This window comes from Sorex fumeus, unplaced genomic scaffold, assembly GCF_029834395.1.
Source record: "Sorex fumeus unplaced genomic scaffold, SorFum_2.1 ptg000130l, whole genome shotgun sequence".
Classification (NCBI taxonomy): Eukaryota; Metazoa; Chordata; class Mammalia; order Eulipotyphla; family Soricidae; genus Sorex; species Sorex fumeus.
In genome coordinates, this window is record NW_026606187.1 from 7,088,707 (window position 1) to 7,108,289 (window position 19,583).

The window sequence follows — 19,583 nt, forward strand, 5'->3', positions numbered from 1 at the left end:
TAAAATTATTGATACATACTTCTTTGTAAAACATAACTGAACAGATGGAAGATATGTTTTGTTGGGGCCATATACAGTGCTCAAAGTACTATTATTGGTGCTAGAGGTTGAATTACAACTTTTACCCCTGAACTTTATCTCTGGGCCAAGATATCATTTCTTCTTTTAATTTTTACTAAAACATTGTGATCTACAAAATCATTTACAGAATCATACAGTTGTTTCAGGCATGTAGGGTTCTAGCACCACCAGTGTGACCTTCCCTCCACCAAGTTCTCGGTTTTCCTCCCAACTCCAGCCTGCCCCCCTTGGCACTTAACTAATTTACTTCAGTTTGTTTGTTCCAACAAAACTTAAATGGCAAATAGAATGATCTTTTTAATCCTCTTTTAAACCTGGAGCCTGAAAGGTAATACAGGAAGTAAGCCACTTGCCTCCCCTATGGCTGTGGCAGCTGTGGCAGCTGTGGCCTGGTTCAAATCCCCCAGCCTGGTCCCCTGTGCACGGCTGAGTGTGGCCCATATTAAAAAATGAATTCCCAGGCCTAGTGATAGCATGGCAGGTAGGGCATTTGCCTTGCATACAGAGAACCCGGGTTCAATCCCCGGCATCCCATATGTCCCCCTACCACCGCCAGGAGTAATTCCTGAGTACAGAGCCTGGAAGTAGCCCCTGAGCATCGCTGGGTGTGACCCAAAAAAAACCAAAAAGTTTTTTTCCCATATTGTGAACTACTTTATAAAATAAGAAAAAAATTAAATTAATAAATAAATTCCTATTATGCTTTTATTATAGGTATAAGAACAGCTCTCCTGGAATCAGATGAGCATACATGTCCAACCTGTCATCAGAATGATGTCTCTCCTGATGCTTTAATTGCCAATAAATTCTTAAGACAGGTAGCTATCTTTGTATTCAGTTTAACTTTTTAAGATTATTTTAACTGCTTGAAAAAACATTTTTTTAAATATATTTGTTTGACATCTCTAGGCTGTTAATAACTTCAAAAATGAAACTGGATATACAAAAAGGCTGCGAAAACAGTTACCACCACCTCCACCCCCAATCCCACCTCCAAGACTCATTCAGAGGAATCTACAACCCCTGATGAGGTCCCCAATATCAAGACAGCAGGATCCTCTGATGATTCCGGTCACATCATCATCGACTCACTCTGCTGCTTCTATGTCTTCATTGACGTCTAATCAGTCTTCCTTGGCCCCTCCTGTGCCTGGAAATCCATCTTCTGCCCCAGCTCCTGTGCCTGATATAACTGCAACAGTCTCCATATCGGTCCACTCTGAAAAATCAGACGGACCTTTCCGGTAAGTGTGCATTTCTCCATTAGGGAATGGTATGTGTGATTTTGTATATTATTCTAGCAGTCACTTTCGTAACCAACAGTATTTCATATTTGTGGACCACTGTGTTCTATAAGGTGGGTGATTTATAATGCCTTAATCTTTGGTAAAGAGTGGGTAAGTGAAGTAGATTCAGTTGGCAAGTGATTTTAAACATCACAAGTACAAAAACTATAGAAATTGTCACTAAATTTCTATTACATGTTAAATTGTGTATTAGAATGACTCAAAATACAGTTAATAAGAAGGTCATAAGTTATTTGTAATGAGTAGATTTAAGCAAAACTAAAAATATAGGTGGCAGATTGTAAAAATTTTTAGAGGAGGGGCTAGAGCAATAGTACAGCAGGTAGGGCATTTGCCTTGCACGCGGCCAACCTGGGTTCGATTCCCAGCATCCCATATGGTCCCCTGAGCACCACCAGGGGTAATTCCTGAGTGCAGAGCCAGGAGTAAACTCTGTGTTGCCGGACATCACCCAAAAAGAAAAAAATTCTAGAGGAGTTACAGAACTGGGTCGCACATTAATCATTGCATGTGGTGCAAGGACCTGAGTTCAATCCCTATGACATCATGAGACCCTAACATTAAGCTGGCCCAGTGACCAAGTATTACCTTGGTTTTGGTTTTAGTCACAGACAGCTGTACTCAGGAATTGCTTCTGGAAGTACTCAGCATACCATATGCAGTACTGGGGACCAGAGCTAGGTGTAGCTAGCTAGCTAGGTGTAACTATCTGTGATGGGCCCCCACAATTTTTGTTTTACAGTTTAAAAAAAATAAATGTAATGAAACAAAAGCTCTGTGGGGAAGGAAAATAATTTTTAGGAGTATAGGAGCTTTAATTTAGTTTTTGCTTTTGGAGTCACACCTAGTAGTACTCAAGGATTAATCCTAAAGGTCGGAGCAATAGCATAGCTGATAGGGCGTTTGCCTTACACGCGGTCGACCCAGGTTTGATTCCCAGCATCCCATATGGTCCCCCACACAGTGCCAGGAGTAATTCTTCGGTGCAGAGCAAGGAGTAACCCCTGAGTATCGCTGGGTGTGACCCAAAAAAGTAAAAAGGATTAATCCCCACTTTGTGCTCAAGGGATCGCTCCTGGTGGTACTCAGGATACCCTACTTGGAAATTGGTCAGCCATGTGCAAGGCAAGGATCCTGCCCACTGTACTCTCTTGCCCCTATTTATTTTATTACATTTCTAAACTTCAGTGGCTAGAGCAATAGCACAGCAGGTAGGGCATTTGCCTTGCACACGGCTGACCCGGGTTTGATTCCCAGCATCCCATATGGTTCCCTGAGCACTGCCAGGAGTAATTCCTGAGTGCAAAACCAGGAGTAACCCCTGTGCATCATCGGGTATGACCCAAAAAGGGGAAAAAAAATTCTAAACTTCAGCGATCTATTTGGTTGTAGAAATGAAGCCCTGAAACTTTACATTGGACAAAGACTGATTTAGTCACACAGTTAGAAATTCAGTGATAATTCATTTAGAATTCAGTGAGATGATCCTGAGTTTTTTGGTCCCACGTTAGGATTTTTTCCCCAAAATTTTATTATTGCTACCCCCAAACAACAACTTTCTGTTAGACAGAACTTAATGCTTCTTCTTTTACACTTTTAACTTAAATAGAAAAGTTAATCCTCAGGACCAGAGCAATAGCACAGAAGGTAGGGCGTTTGCCTTGCATGTGGCCTACCCAGGTTCGGGCCCTGGCATCCCATATGGTCCCTCGAGCAACATGCCAGGAGTAATTCCTGAGTGCAGAGCCAGGAGTAACCCCTGAGCATCACCAGATGTGAACCAAAAAAGCAGAAGGATCATCAGAAACACATCGGATAAGCTTATTGATACATGATTTTTACTACTTAACCCCTTGTTTCTGATCACTAAAAGTGACATTTGAAAAATATGCTATGAATTATATTTCCTAGGGATTCTGATAGTAAATTACTGCCAGCGGCAGCCCTTGCATCAGAGCACTCAAAAGGAGCATCTTCAATTGCAATTACTGCTCTTATGGAAGAGAAGGTAAGTTTTGCTGGCTTTTTTATTTGAAGATTATTCAAATAAAAAAGGATTTTTTGCAGAAGGATTTTTTTGCTTTTCAAAAATTTTAACTGTCATTGTAACTTCATTTTTTTCTTAAAGGGTTACCAGGTGCCTGTACTTGGAGCCCCATCTTTGTTGGGACAGTCGTTACTCCATGGACAGTTGATCCCCACAACTGGTGAGTAAATTCATTTTCGTTGAACTTTATTCCTTGAAAATTATTTTTAGTTAACTATATAATTTTGTATTTACTATTTTTGTTTATTTCTCGTCTTCAAGGTCCAGTAAGAATAAATACTGCTCGTCCGGGTGGTGGCCGGCCAGGCTGGGAACAGTAAGTATATATTTAATCTTCAGGCAGTTGCTCTTACACTTCAGGTAGTTTGCTGCCCAGTGTTATTTTTTTGTCGTTGTAAACTATTACTAATGTGGCATTGAAGATTATCTTAATCGCTTTTTAAAAGAGCTATTTTCTTTTTTTTTTTTTTTTTTTTTTTTTTTTTTTTTTTTTAATTTATTTATTTATTGAATCACTGTGGGAAAAGTTACAGAGCTTTCGGGTTTAGGTCTCAGTCATGTAGATACCGAACACATTTCCCTTTACCAATACTCATTTTTAACCCCGAACCCCAATAGACCCCCACCTCCCACCCCTCCCAATTCTTATGAGGCAGATGAGTTCTAGTTAATACTCTATCTACTTTGACTAGATAGATTATTTCGATAGAAGATGCACAATTATTGTTTAGAGTTTACGACCCACCCCCCCCCAATCAGACATGCTGAAACAGCGTTGTGAAATGATTTGCTTTCTACAACTTGGTTTAAGAATAAAATGATGTCGCGCGGCCGCTATTGCGGCCGCGCGGTTTTGAATTTCTGCTATTTTACTTATTGACCCTGGAAGAATTTCTATTAAAAGTTAGCTAGTTAAGAGATTGATTTCTGTGCCCTGGAGTCGTGGCCGTGCCGGAGAGCCGCTCGTGGGGGGCAGCTGGCGACCTCGGTGGGGCGTGGGGGACGGCCCACAAAGCCCCCCTTCCCATGAGGTCCCCGCCGCTCCCCCGAGCCCGGCTCAAACCCGCCCTCCACAAGGCTCCCGTGCGGCCGCCATCTTTCTTTCCAGAGAGGAGCGGGCGGGCCGGTCAACGCCCTTCCCCCTCCGGGCAGGCTTGGTGGCGCGGATCAACACAAGTCCATTTGCTTTTCTGCTCCAAGCGGCTGGTTCTCTGTGCTAAGTCCTTGTGCCTCCGGGGCCGTGGCCGTGCCGGAGAGCCGCTCGTGGGGGGCAGCTGGCGACCTCGGTGGGGCGTGGGGGACGGCCCACAAAGCCCCCCTTCCCATGAGGTCCCCGCCGCTTCCCCGAGCCCGGCTCAAACCCGCTTTCCACAAGGCTCCCGTGCGGCCGCCATCTTTCTTTCCAGAGAGGAGCGGGCGGGCCGGTCAACGCCCTTCCCCCTCTGGGCAGGCTTGGTGGCGCGGATCAACACAAGTCCATTTGCTTTTCTAGAGCTATTTTCTAACCTATACAGTATTGCACCTTCTAACCGCAATTAAAAAACAGTTATTTGATAGACCTAGGAGATAGCTCAAAGGACCAACCAACATGCTTTGCATACAGGAAGGCTGAGTTTGATTCCCAACACTGTATGGTCCCCTGAGGATCAAGCCAGGAGTAGTCTCCAAGAACCACCCACAAAAAAAAAAAAAATTTTTTTTTTTTTGGTGGGATGGCCCACAAAAAAAAATTATTATTTGAAGACTTATTTAAAATATAGAATCACTATCAGATTAAACTATTTTTTGTCGCTCATTTGGACTGTCCACTGTCCTCCCATTGTTCATCAGTTTGCTCGAGCGGCCCAGTTACACCTTCATTGTGAGACTTGTTACTGTTTGGTATATAGAATACGTCTCATTTGGACATTCAGTTTTATTTGAATTGGGCGGATTGCTCAAGTGATGGAATATGCCTTGTATGTTTAAAACCCTGAGCTCATCCCCAGCATCTCTAAAAAGGTGACTTGCAGGGCCAGAGCAATAGTACAGCAGGTAGAAAGCTTTCCTTCTAGGTGACTAAAACTATGTGCCGAGTTCAATCCCTGGTATCTCCAGGGATTTTATGCCAATCCTTGGCAGCAGTGGAGAACCTGGGCACCACTGAGAATAGCCCCAAAACCAAAGCAAAAAACCGTTTATTTGCTGGAAAGAGGTTTCAAAGGTTAAGAAACTTGGCATGCATAAGCCCAATCTGTTCAGTCCCTACTTTCAACTGGCCTGAGCATCACTGGTGGGATCCAAACACCCGCCAAAAAGGTTTTTGTTTTTGTTTTTTAAAATACAAACTGAGGGACTGGGGCAATCATAGAGAGGGCAGGGCACTTGTCTTGCATGTGGCCAACCCCAGGTTTGGTTTCTGTCAGTCCATATAGTCCCTGAGCACTGCTGGATGTATCACAAATACCACACAAACACACACCAAAAATAAAACAAACAAAAAAAAAAAAACTAAAGTCAGCCAAACTTTTTTTTTTTCTTTTTGGGTCACACCCAGCAATGCTCAGAGGTTATTTCTGGCTCTGCACTCAGGAATTACTCCTGGCGGTGCTTGGGGAACCATATGGGATGCTGGGGATCTTACCCAGGTCAGCCGTGTGTAAGGCAAACACCACCCGCTGTACTGTCACTCCGGCCCCTAAACACAAATTTTTTTGCTGAATAGTTTGCTAATCCATTTTTATTGCGTGTTAAAATCCATAGAACACGATCTTTTCTGAAATTCTGTTATTTTTATATCACATTTTATTTCTATTTTATCTATATATAGCCTTAATATTCTAAAACAGTTGTCATTTAGGAAAGATGTTAAATGCAAAGCTAGCAGAAGACTATGGGATTTAAAGACAGACCTCCATCCCAGTTGCTGTCTCCTAGGCTGTAGAGTGAAAATAAAACTTCGACCTTAATGTCTACTAAGTCACCGGGAAATAAATAAAAGAGAAAAGAGAAAATCTTTTTCTTCTTAATGAGGTTACAGAGTAACTTAAATAATGCTAATTAAAATGTAGGAGAAGAGGTAGTATAGAAAGAAAGTCCTGCAAGTGGCCAATCCCTGAGCATGACTGTTGGCTCAAAGAACAGAAATATATTAGGTATTCCATACAGTGGTTACATTAGGTAACCACTCCATCTGATCCCACAACCCACCAGGAGTAAGTCCTGAGCACTGTCAGGTATGGCCCCAAACGCCAAAATTTTTTTTTTAATGTTAAATTATAAAATCTTTAAGTTAATTTTTGGGTTTTTTTGGGGGGACAGGGGCGGGGTCCATCCCCAGCAATGCCCAAGGCTTACTCCTAGTTCTGCACTTAGGAGGGATCACTACTGGTAGACTTAGGAAACCGTGTGAGGTGCCAGGGATTGAATCCAGGTCGGCTGTCTGCAAGGCAAAGTGCCCTGTCTGCTGTACTAACGCTCTTGCCCTAAAAATTAAATAAGTGTGTAATGACTGTTTGTGTCTCCTGTATCTGAAACAAGTTAAAAATCAATCCAAGGGGGGCTGGAGCATAGCACGGCGGGTAGGGCGTTTGCCTTGCACGCGACCAACCCAGGTTCGATTCCCAGAATCCCATATGGTCCCCCGAGCACCGCCAGAAGTAATTCGTGAGTGCATGAACCAGGAGTAAACCCTGTGCAATGCCAGGTGTGACCCAAAAAGCAAAAAAAAAATCCAAAAATAATGAGTAGAAAAATGTTTTGATAGGGAAAATGTTTTTATTTTATTTTTACTAAAAATTAGTGAGACACTAAATAGTTATGATACTAAACTTCTCCCCTCACCCTCTGCCAATACAGTTCCAACAAGCTTGGCTATCTGGTTTCTCCGCCACAGCAAATCAGAAGAGGAGAGAGGAGTTGCTACAGGTAGGATTACTAAAAATCTTGGGAAATGGTGATTTGATGATGCTGGAAAATATTACAAAAAAATTACAGCATAGCACTGGTGGGAGTGAAAAAGATCTTTAGGTTTGCTTTTATCCCACTTCAATCCTTGGTAGTTGCCCTTGAGAGTTCTAGAATAGAGGTAAGAAATAGAGTACATTGGATGGGGCTCTTGCCTACAAAACAACCAATTGCTGGTTTGATCACCTGCCACCCCCAAGCCCATCAGGCAGGAGTGATCCGAGTGCTGAGCCAGGATTAAGACCTGAGCACAGCCAGCCAGGCGTGGGTCAAAAAACAAATGGAGTGCAGGGGAAGAAACCTAGAATTGGAGCGATAGCACAGCGGTAGGGCATTTGCCTTGCACGCAGCCAACATGGCTGACCCGAGTTCGATTCCTCCGCCCCTCTCGGAGAGCCCAACAAGCTACTGAGAGTATCTTGCCTGCACGGCAGAGCCTGGCAAGCTCCCCGTGATGTATTCGATACGCCAAACACAGTAACAACAAAGTCTTCAATGGAGACGTTACTGGGCCCGCTCGAGCAAATCGATGAATAACAGGAGGACAGTGACAGTGACAGTATCTTTAATATTCCTTCCCAAGGACTATTTGATCCCTGTCAGTGCACAGCGCAACTGCTGGCTTATCTTCAAAGTCATTCATTCCACAGCCATCCAGTCCCCCACACTAAGTTGGAGACTTCATTTAAGATGAAAGTCAAAACAGCTAGCTCCCAGGTGTCACAAATTGCAAGTGTATCTTCTAAATTTAGTTGGCCAGTTTTCTTCCACCTTAGTTTTCCCAAAAGAAGTAACATGGACAATTGTTAGACACTCTTACCCTGGTCAGACAAAGCAATGCTAAACTAAGGAGTGAGCAGTAAGATTTTGTCTGGATCAGTGGATTTTGACCTCTGGTCTGCAGACTGATACCTGTTACAGAAATTTCATGCCATTCCTCAAAATAAGTTCATTGCTGGGAGCTGGAGCAATAGTACAATAGGTAGAGCGCTTGCCTTACATACATCAGACCCAGGTTTGATCCCCAGCACTTTATATGGTCCTGCCGGCAGTGATCCCTGAACATGGAGCACTTAGCACTGCCAGGTGTAGTCCAGAACAAAACAAAGTTAATTGCTCGCCAGAGAGGACAGTGGATAAGTTTGTTGCCTCCAACTCAGATTCTCTGAGGTTCTAAGTCCTATCAGGAGTGACCCCTGAGCACAGATCTAGAAGTAAGACCTGAGCAGTATTAGGTGTGGCACAGTCCTCTCCCACCATCACCACATGGGGTGGGGGGAAGGTGGGGAGGAATTCAGAAGTTAACCGGTGGTAATTGTGGAGTGATTAAAAAATTTACTTGTAAATTATCATTCCTGTATAGAGGACATGCTCTAAACTTGTATCGTCTCAATCCCTAACTGGTCTTAAAAGTTAGTATCTGTGGCCAGGGAGGATGATTCAGAGGCTGGAGCACGTGCTTTGCATTGTAGGAGTCCCAGGTTCAATCCTGGGCACTGCATATGCCTCAGAGGACCATTGGGTTTGATCCAAAACAAAATGTAGTTCTTTTAGGCAGGAGGTGTAGCTCACAGTAGTACAGTTCTCTTGCATGTTTGAGGCTTGGGTTTGATCCCCAGCATGAGTCTCTGTGCCTATTTGAGTAGTACTATTTCATTGCTTATAAATTTAAAAACGGGTGGAAAAGACCAGTTTATCTTAGATTATTACAGTTTAAAGGAATAATATCTTGAAATTTATTTCTCCAGAAGCATAAATCGTGGACGACATCACAGCGAAAGATCACAGAGAACTCAAGGTCCATCACTGCCAGCAACTCCAGTTTTTGTACCTGTCCCACCACCTCCTTTGTATCCACCTCCTCCCCATACACTTCCTCTCCCTCCAGGTGTTCCTCCACCACAGTTTTCTCCTCAATTTCCTCCTGGCCAGCCACCGCCTGCTGGGTATAGTGTCCCTCCTCCAGGGTTTCCTCCAGCTCCTGCCAACTTATCAACACCTTGGGTGTCATCAGGAGTGCAAACAGCTCATTCAAATACCATCCCAACAACACAAGCACCACCTTTGTCCAGGGAAGAGTTCTATAGAGAGCAACGGAGACTCAAAGAAGAGTAAGTCTTTTAATTTGAAATTAGTATACACTTTTCATTTTCTGATGTAACATTAAATAGGTTATTTGGAAACATTTGCCAATGTTTCCAGTTAGTACAAGAAAAGTCACCTAAAATTAAACCAGTCATATAAGCAACTTCCTCAGGGACTCCTAGTTATTTATAGTTTTTAAGTGGAAAACTACTGGCAATTTCATTCATTTCATTCATGATCTAATTACATTTGTCTTGTTAGTTTTCTTAAATGGTTTTTGTTAACTTTCACTCTTTAACTTTATTTTACTAGGGAAAAGAAAAAGTCCAAGCTAGATGAGTTTACAAATGATTTTGCTAAGGAATTGATGGAATACAAAAAGATTCAAAAGGAGCGTAGGCGCTCATTTTCCAGGTTAGTGTTTTGCAAGCCTTCACAACAGAATTGCAAACGGGACTTTGAATATCCAGGGATTAGCTATGGATATAAATACATTGCACTTTGGAATTTTTCTGATTCGGTCTAGGTTTATAGAAATGGAGATGTAGTTTATTTCCCAATACCTGTTCATTGAAGTAATGTCTCTGTAAATTCTATTGTGTAGAACTAGCAATTTATGGGGATTAATTGCCCTTGTCCCTTGAAGTTATTTATAATGTGAAATAATTGGGAAATGTTTATGAAAGGAAAGAAATAGGGAAATAGCCAAAGGATATTTCCAAGGACCCTTTTACCTAAGGCTACAGCTCTTTGCTGGAACATTAACCTGTGTTATAATGAAGTAGTAGTAAAATACAAATTGCTTCATTGATTTTTTTTTTTTTAATTTTTTAAGAAAAGAATTTTTAATTCCCTGGAAGTTAAAAGACTAATTTTTTAAGCTGATGCTTGAAATGTGGTTCATTTGAAAGATAGACTTTTTGCCAATATAGGACAAAATAATTTCTTTAATCAGATAGGAAGTAAAATTTAAATTGGCACTTTGTTTAAAGTTGTTAGCTCATATATAACTCACAGTACATTAATGCACTTCACTCTGATAAGACTTCACTTTTATTTTGTAGCAAGTGATTGCTCTGATCTTTATGTACTTTATTCCATCCCAATAGAGGTCATTGTGCCTCTTAAATCATCTCTGATGAAACTTGATTATTAAAGTAGATGGAACAGTGAGAAGAATGTGCTAGAATTTAAGAATCTATGTTTTATTGTATATATTTCTCAACTATCATCTATTGTTTTGTTTTTGTTTTTAGGTCTAAAAGTCCCTATAGTGGTTCGTCATACTCAAGAAGTTCATATACTTACTCAAAATCAAGATCTGGCTCAACTCGTTCACGCTCCTATTCTCGATCATTTAGCCGCTCACACTCTCGTTCCTATTCACGATCACCACCCTACCCCAGAAGAGGCCGAGGCAAAAGTCGGAATTACCGTTCACGCTCCAGATCTCATGGATACCATCGATCTAGGTCAAGGTCACCCCCCTATAGAAGATACCATTCACGATCAAGATCTCCTCAATCATTTAGGGCACAGTCTCCCAATAAGCGTAATGTGCCTCAGGGTGAAACAGAACGTGAATATTTTAATAGATACAGAGAAGTTCCACCACCTTATGACATGAAAGCTTATTATGGAAGGAGTGTTGACCTGAGAGACCCATTTGAAAAAGAGCGTTACCGAGAATGGGAGAGAAAATACAGAGAATGGTATGAAAAATATTACAAAGGTTATGCTGCAGGAGCACAGCCTAGACCATCAGCAAATAGAGAGAACTTTTCTCCGGAAAGATTTTTACCACTAAGTATCAGGAATTCTCCCTTTACGAGAGGTCGTCGAGAAGATTATTCTGGTGGGCAGAGTCATAGAAGTCGAAATATTGGTGGCAGCTATCCAGAAAAACTCTCAGCAAGAGACAGTCATAATCAGAAGGATAATACAAAGTCAAAAGAGAAGGAAAGTGAAAGTGCTCCAGGAGATGGTAAAGGAAATAAACATAAGAAACACAGAAAAAGAAGAAAGGGGGAAGAAAGTGAAAGCTTTCTAAATCCAGAGCTACTAGAAACCTCTAGGAAGTCAAGAGAACCTACGAGTGGTGAGGAGAATAAAACAGACTCACTGTTTGTGCCCCCCAGTAGAGATGATGCCACTCCTGTTAGAGATGAACCAATGGATGCGGAGTCTGTCACTTTTAAATCAGTTTCTGAAAAAGACAAGAGAGAGAAAGATAGGCCAAAAGCAAAAGGTGACAAGACCAAACGCAAAACAGATGCATCTGCTGTATCCAAAAAAGAAAATGCTGTAAAACCTGCAAAAGGACCTCAAGAAAAACTAGATGGTGAGCGTGAAAAATCTCCTCGGTCTGAACCTCCATTAAAAAAAGCCAAAGAGGAGACTCCAAAGACTGATAGTAATAAGTCATCCTCCTCATCTCAGAAAGATGAAAAGATTCTTGGTACTCCCAGAAAAGCTCACTCTAAGTCAACAAAAGAACATCAAGAGACAAAACAAGTGAAAGAGGAAAAAGTGAAGAAGGACTACTCCAAAGATGTTAAATCGGAAAAGTTAACTAGTAGTAAAGAAGAGAAGACCAAAAAGCCTAGTGAAAAAAGTAAATCACTAGATAGCAAGGGAGAAAAGAGAAAAAGAAAAACTGAAGAAAAGAGTGTAGATAAAGATTTTGAGTCATCATCATCAATGAAAATCTCTAAACTTGAAGGAACTGAAATAGCTAAGCCATCCCCCAAGCGCAAAATGGAACCTGATGTTGAAAAGATGGATAGGACTCCTGAAAAAGACAAAATGTCATCATCAACTGCCCCGGCCAAAAAAATCAAACTTAACAGAGAAACTGGTAAAAAAATTGGAAGTACTGAAAATATACCTAATACAAAAGAACTCTCTGAAAAATTGGAATCGACATCTAGCAAAGTTAAACAAGAAAAAGTCAAAGGAAAGGTCAGACGAAAAGTAACTGGAAGTGAAGGATCCAGCTCTACTCTCGTGGATTATACCAGGTATCTCATGTGGGTGGGTCTAAATCTTATTTTCCATGCATAGGGCTGGAGTGATAGTACACCAGGTAGGGCATTTCCCTTGCAATTTGAAAGACATGAGTTTGATCCCCAGAACCATATATGGTTCCTTGAGTCCACCAGGAGTGATCCCTGTCCACCACCAGCGAGCCCCCCAAAATTTTACTCATGCTTATTCATTTTGTTGAGGTGAAATATGTTAATTAGGACTATTAATAATTGCTATAGAGATAGCTCAAAGCCACATGGGACACATAGCTTTGATCCCTGGCACCTCGTGATCCCCTGAACACCTCTGGATAAGGCCCCAAAAGGAAAAAAAGGGCGTAAGAGGGATAGTAGAAGGAATAAGGCACTTGCCCTGTGTGCAGCCAATCACAGTTCAAGTCACAGACACTACATATAGTCCCCAATGCACACAGCACTATCACAGTGATTGATTTCTGAGAACAGAACTAGGAGTAAGCCCTGCGTATCCTGGATATGGGCACCCCCTCCCCATCGACAGCAGCAACAAAAAGGGCTGACCCTTGGGCACCACTAGGCATGGTCCAGAAACCAAAAACTTATAAAAGGAATATACTAATGGGAGGGCTGGAGTGTGGCTCATTTACATTATTTATAGCTGTTAGAGAATTGACTGAAAGCTAAAGGGTATCTGTCATGTTTAAATTTGTACTGATTGGTGCTTAATATTTCATTAAAAAAAAATTCCTTTTTCTAGTACGAGTTCAACTGGAGGCAGTCCTGTACGGAAATCTGAAGAAAAAACAGATACAAAACGAACTGTCATTAAAACTATGGAGGAATATAATAATGACAATACAGCTCCTGCTGAAGATGTTATTATTATGATTCAGGTTCCTCAATCCAAATGGGATAAAGATGATTTTGAATCTGAAGAAGAAGATGTTAAATCCACGCAGCCTATCTCAAATGTAGGAAAACCCACCAGTGTTATAAAAAATGTCAGCACTAAAGCATCCAATGTAGTCAAGTATCCTGAAAAGGAAAATGAGTCATTGGAGAAAATTCAGAAACTCACCAAGGAAACCAGCCATGAGGTCACACCACATGAGGTCAAAAGTTCCAAAAATCCCGCATCTAGTGAAAAAGGAAAAACCAAAGATCGAGATCATTCAGTGTTGGAAAAGGAAAACCCCGAAAAGAGGAAGAACAATGCTCCGCCAGAGAAAGATACTAATATGGACCGTGTGAATGAACAGGGAAATTTCAAAAACCTGTCTCAGTCATCCAAAGAGACTAGAACTTCAGATAAACATGATTCCCTTCGAGGGTCCTCAAATAAAGACTTCACTCCCAGTAGAGACAAGAAACCAGACTATGACAACAGGGATTATTCAAGTAGTTCCAAACGTAGAGATGAAAGGAATGAATTAACCAGAAGGAAAGACTCTCCTTCCCGCAGCAAAGATTCTGTATCTGGACAGAAAACTAAGCCAAGGGAGGAGAGAGACTTGCCTAAAAAAGGAACTGGGGATTCTAAAAAAAGTGCTAGTCCCTTGAAAGACAAAAAACCTCATGATCATAACAAAGCCACTTGTGTTGATACTAAACACACTAGTGAAGAGACAAAATCTGTAGATAAAAATCTGATTAAGGATCGGGAGAAACACTCATTGGAAGCAAGGAACAATAAAGAGGCCAGTGGCAATAAATTACTTTATGTACTTAACCCACCGGACCCACAGATTGAAAAGGCTGAGCAAGTTCTTACTGTTTCAGCCGACAAGAATGCGATTAAGCCTAAACCCCAGTTAAGTCACTCCTCAAGACTTTCCTCAGACTTAACTAGAGAAACTGATGAGGCTGCCTTTGAACCAGACTATAACGAAAGTGACAGTGAAAGCAATGTATCCATCAAAGAGGAAGAAACTCCTGGGAAAAATCCCAAGGAAGTGAAAGAGAAAGTGGTGGAGAAAGCAAAAGAGAGTGTCGACCCCGCAGCAGTCAGCCAGACAGGCGTTGCCAGGAGCCAGAGCCAGAGCAGTCCCAGCGTTAGCCCAAGCAGAAGTCACAGCCCTTCAGGAAGCCAGACCCGAAGTCACAGCAGCAGTGCCAGCTCCGCAGAGAGCCAGGACAGCAAGAAGAAGAAGAAAAAGAAGGAGAAGAAAAAGCACAAGAAACATAAAAAACATAAGAAGCATAAGAAGCACGCGGGCACTGAAGTCGAATTGGAAAAAGGCCAAAAACACAAACACAAGAAGAAGAAGTCAAAGAAGAACAAAGATAAAGAAAAGGAGAAGGAGAAAGATGACCAAAAAGTGAAATCTGTCACTGTGTGAAAGGACAGATTTTAAAATCGACTTAATTACTAAGTCATCTGTATTAAATTTTGTTATAATGTAAAGAGATTTCAAGCTTTGTAAATAATGATATGAAAGACCCTGTGCTGCACTTAAAATATTGCTGCTTGATTATTTGATTTTTACATCAGAGCTTTATAACACGGACTTTTGTACAGAATTGTGAGTTGTGACCATGTAACATGAGAGGTTTTGCTAGGGCCTATTATTTTTAACCACCATTAATTAGTTGGGGTGGAGTTTACTGTACTGTGAAATTTTCACATTTGAATTTTTTTAATTGCCTGGCAAACGCTGATATCAGTTCTAAAATATCAGCAGAATGATTTGCTGAATTCATTACAACCCTGTTATGTCACTTTTTGATTATAATAAAAGTTTTCAGTAAACTTTTCAGCTGTTGAATATTTACATTATTTGAAGAAAGTAGTGTCCTGTTTTTTCCCTTTTCCATTCCACTTAAAATAGCCTTGGAGCCTTTAAGCTGAACTTGATATGCAAATTTTTGAAATAAATGTGAAAGATAGACTTCATCAGAAGACTGGTGGTAGACAGCCAGAAACTCAAAATCAGGGTTAATTGGAGATCCGGTTGAATGCATCTAGAACAGTCTGAAATGAATTAGAGGTTTGGACTAGAATTTCAGAGATGGGGAATTGTGATTTATTTGTGGCCATGTACTGTTCTTGAAACTGATAAATGAGAGTTAATTTCTTGATCTCGAAGTACCAGCTAAAGAACACACACCCTTGCGCCTCTTGGCCTGCTCACTCTGTGCGCAGCTGGGAGAGGCAGTCGGGCTCCAGAACTATGGTCGGACCAAAACAGTTTGTGCTGCTGTGGTTCAGGGAGCATATGAAACTATTGAAAGGATTTGGGGAGTATATAGGGTAAGAATGAATGGGAGCATCTCAGCATAAATATGGATGAAGAAGAAAATGACCAGAAGAAGGAAAAGACACGGGTATTTTGGTTGGTTCTTTGGTAGGGAATGGTGGGCAGCGGTCATAAAAAAATTTGTATCGGTGTCCTCCATTCTGCCAACCTTGATTTGGTATTTTCAGAATATGCCATGTTCATTGTACCTGTATGCTATTGTACTTGATTTTTAGGGGATGTACAAACATTTTCGAATGGATGTTGTTTGTGTTTTGGGGATTTGGGGGAGGGGAGGATGGGATGCCACATGGAGCTGCCGGAGATCAAACCCTGGGCTCTCACATGGAAAGCATGTTCTCTAGCCCTTTGAGATAGGTCCCCAGCCCGGATGAATGTTTTTAATGCAAAATTTAATATTTTAAAGTATTAAGTGATTTAAAGAAAAAATATATAATTCACACGGAAACTATTAAACATGAAACTCATTTACTACTGAATTTGGGAAATGTTGCCTTTAATTGAAACCAACTTTCCTTCTAAAGGGTCCTGCTTTTGCTTGCTGAGATCTCTACAGATCATCTGCTTATTCCCAGGCATGTCTATCCGTAGGACCGGGAAGTCTGTTCTACCCATCCACACCCTCCCACCCATCACATTCACGTGGCCTGCATTTTAATATGTATCAACTGACTGCATTTAAATCAGCCCAAAGATCTTCCCACATTCATGGGGAATTCTAATTTTTTTTCCCAGTTTTATTACGTGTACATCACCCCCAGCCCGACCATAGTCTACTACAGGGAGAATTTTCTGGAGTGATCACCTATGAACACTTTAAAGTCCTAAGCCTTGTATTTCAGCTGCAACCTGATCTTCAGGTGTTTCCTATTTGTCTGATTTATTAGGGCAAGAGCAGAGATTTAACTCATGCCCCTGGTCATTTATTTCTAACTGCTCTACCCTTGGGTTTCAGCTCCACGCTTTTATCCCCAACCCTTACTCATCTGTCCCTAAAGGACCTGCAAGTCTTGATAATAGTGCTGAGCGCTGAATACAACTGAAGGCCTGAAAAAATAATGCCAGGCATTATAATTGGTCCTTAAAATTCTAGTCTAATTTTGAGCTGGGAATGATTCTGCCTAAGTTCTGTACAGCTTGAAGTACTCCAGCCACTATCTAACCTACCTCTCCCACACTAAAGGATTTGGACAAAATACAAGAGCCACCTGTTTGCCCTGATCCCAAAAAGGCCATGTTATTTCTCTTGACTATTTTGTTGAGGTGGAATTGTCTTCCTCTGGGTGTCTCTTGTTTCTAACTCTGGGAACTGCCTTGCCTTCCATTTTTTTTCCCTTAATGTGTGTAACCACCCCCATAAACACTTGGAAAGGCCGAGTACCACAAGTGTGCTTTAGTAACACTCCAAATAGATTGCTTGGGAAAGTGTGTGGGGGAGAGAGACACAGTTGGGCTGTACCCAGCAACGCTTAGAGGGACCATATGGGACGCCAGGGATTGAACTCAGGTCAGCCTTGTGCAAAGCAAGTGCCCTACCAGCTGACCAGATGGGGGTGCCAGGGGTCAAACCTGGATCAGTTTGCAAAGCAAGCTCCCTTCCCACTGTACTGTATCTCCGGTCCCCTCCTAATAGTTTTTTATGGACTCTGGATGTCTCTCCCTGGACTGAACTCAAAAATGAATGTTTTACATTCCAGAAGTCAAAATCTTGCAGATCCCCTATATTTTATAAACATTTTAAGCTGTTTTGCAAAACCAGCAATAGGTCAACATTTTTGTTACGGTTTTGGGGCCACTCCTGGCCGCGCTGAGGGCTTACACCTGGCTCTGCCCAGGGACCATTTCTGGCAGGACTCCGGACCCTGTGTAGTAATGAGATAGAACCTGAGTTAGCTACATGCAAGGTAAGGACCCTACCTGTTGAACTGTACATCTCCAGGCTCAGAAAATCATAGTTGAGCTGCTTTAGTTTGTGTGCCAAGGATATTCCAAAACCTCAAGCTGCATGCTCAAAATAGCATACCAAATGAAGGCCGCTAAACCCCCTTCAGAATGTTAAGTGTCGGTGTCAAATCCCCACTTGTGCAAATGCCCCCATTCTGGATTATGCTCCTTTTGTATTTAATGAACAGTGCTGTCATTGATCAGAATGATACAGGATGACACATTTCTGGGTGTCTTTTTGCTAGTTTCCATGGGTCTCTGGTGTGCAGGAGCTGGGCTGCTCAGAAATGTTCAGGGTTATTTTGTGTGGTGCTCAGGGTCCATGGGGTGCCAAGGATCAACCTTGGGGCTCCAGCAGGCAAAGCATGCGCTCCAGCCTTTTAAACCATCTCCCCAACGAAAGTCAATACTAAAATTATTTTCTTTTTATGTATGGTGCTAGGGATCTAATTCAGGCCTCATGTTTGCAAAGGCATGTATCTTCCTTATTGCAGAGCACAGTGTCAGTAAAAAAAAAAAGTCACCAATACCTATGGCTAGTGTACCTGCAATTTCCTTTTTTTCTTTCTTCTCTCCCCACCCCCCTCCTTGTTACTTGGTTTGATTCAGTTTGGGGGCCACACCTGGCAGTGCTCAGGGACAATTTGGGGCCCTGGGGCTTGAACTCCGATCAGGCATGTGCAAGGCAAGCAAGCATCTTACCCATTGTACTCTGGCCCCTGCTTTTCCTTTTTATGTATATTATTTGTTTCTGGGACCACACTCAGTGGTCCTCTGGCTGCTAATGACCATGTGCTCAGAGGTTGCCCCCAGAGCACGCACTCAGGTGCTCAGGGACAGTGCAATGCCAGGGATCCACCCAAACCAGAGTTCCTGCCTACCAAGAATGTTCTCAAGTCCTTTTGATGTTACCACTTCGAAAAACATTTTTGGTTTGAACAATTGAGAATGTCCTTGAAAGGAGAGAATTGAATTAAGGAAGCCGCTGCTCTCTTTGACAATTGATAGATGATATATAATTATCATTAATAACTATTAATAAGCAAATAAATGACAAATGGGGTTGCTGTATGTAACGAACAATTCACATATCTATGAACAACAGGATGAACAGAAGAATTCAAAGGTTTTTTTTTTCTTTTTTTGCTTTTTGGGTCACACCCAGCAATGCACAGGGGTTACTCCTGGCTCTGCACTCAGGAATTACTCCTGACAGTGCTCGGGACCATATGGGATGCTGGGAATCAAACCCAGGTCGGCTGTATGCAAGGCAAATGCCCTATCCTGTGTGCTATCGCTCCAGCCCCTCAAAGGTTTCTTGTGAATGCAAAGTATAAACTCTCAGGGACACAGAGAAGGGTGTGGGTGGGAGCATTGTAAAACATCTTCCTTAGGCTGGAGCGATAGTACAACAGGTAGGGCACTTGCCTTGCACACACCCAGACAAAGCTCTATTCCTGGCACCCTACACGGTCCCTGAGACCACCAAGAGTGGTCCCTGAGCCCACCACACAGCTGGATATGGTCCAATAAAAGGGGGGTAAACCCCTCCGGTATTGTTTCTCCAGCCTGAGCCTGCATCCTTTGAACGAACCAGTCATCTGGAACCCCAGGCCTCTCCCCAGCCTGATGGTACTTAGGAGATCTGCTCAGTCCTGGTTAGCTCCTGCAACCCTGTAATCAGTTCCTTTCCTGATTTTTCTCTTCTAATCTCAGTGTGGTAGTCTCAGTTGTCCTATGTCTTATGACGTTCCTCCCCAACACCTGCTATCTCTCACTGCCTATCCATAACTTCATCTCTTCTTTTCTCCACCATAGAGAACTTTCATTTTCATAAATTGACAATAGATACGAAGGAATTTTTCCGAGAGTTTCTCAGTGCTGAGTCAGGCCAGTAGAGGGCAGAAGAAGC

The 19,583-nt window shown here is 42.0% G+C and overlaps 1 protein-coding gene across 5 annotated transcripts in view; it reads left to right on the plus strand.

The window, feature by feature from the left end:
- The window catches only part of RBBP6 (RB binding protein 6, ubiquitin ligase), a 37,696-nt gene extending 22,470 nt beyond the window's left edge, over positions 1-15,226 (plus strand). For 2 of the 5 annotated variants that reach the window (XM_056138928.1, XM_056138930.1), the window contains 10 exons: positions 796-899; positions 991-1,325; positions 3,300-3,396; positions 3,517-3,595; positions 3,697-3,751; positions 7,273-7,341; positions 9,129-9,491; positions 9,778-9,879; positions 10,722-12,485; positions 13,228-15,226. In XM_056138928.1, the coding sequence (XP_055994903.1) occupies positions 796-899; positions 991-1,325; positions 3,300-3,396; positions 3,517-3,595; positions 3,697-3,751; positions 7,273-7,341; positions 9,129-9,491; positions 9,778-9,879; positions 10,722-12,485; positions 13,228-14,809 (4,550 nt within the window). In that variant the 3' untranslated portion in view covers positions 14,810-15,226. Of the gene's footprint in view, positions 1-795; positions 900-990; positions 1,326-3,299; positions 3,397-3,516; positions 3,596-3,696; positions 3,752-7,272; positions 7,342-9,128; positions 9,496-9,777; positions 9,880-10,721; positions 12,486-13,227 lie in introns of those variants that run through there. The other 3 variants (XM_056138929.1, XM_056138932.1, XM_056138933.1) reach the window with 2 other exon arrangements.
- The last annotated feature ends 4,357 nt before the right edge of the window (positions 15,227-19,583 follow it).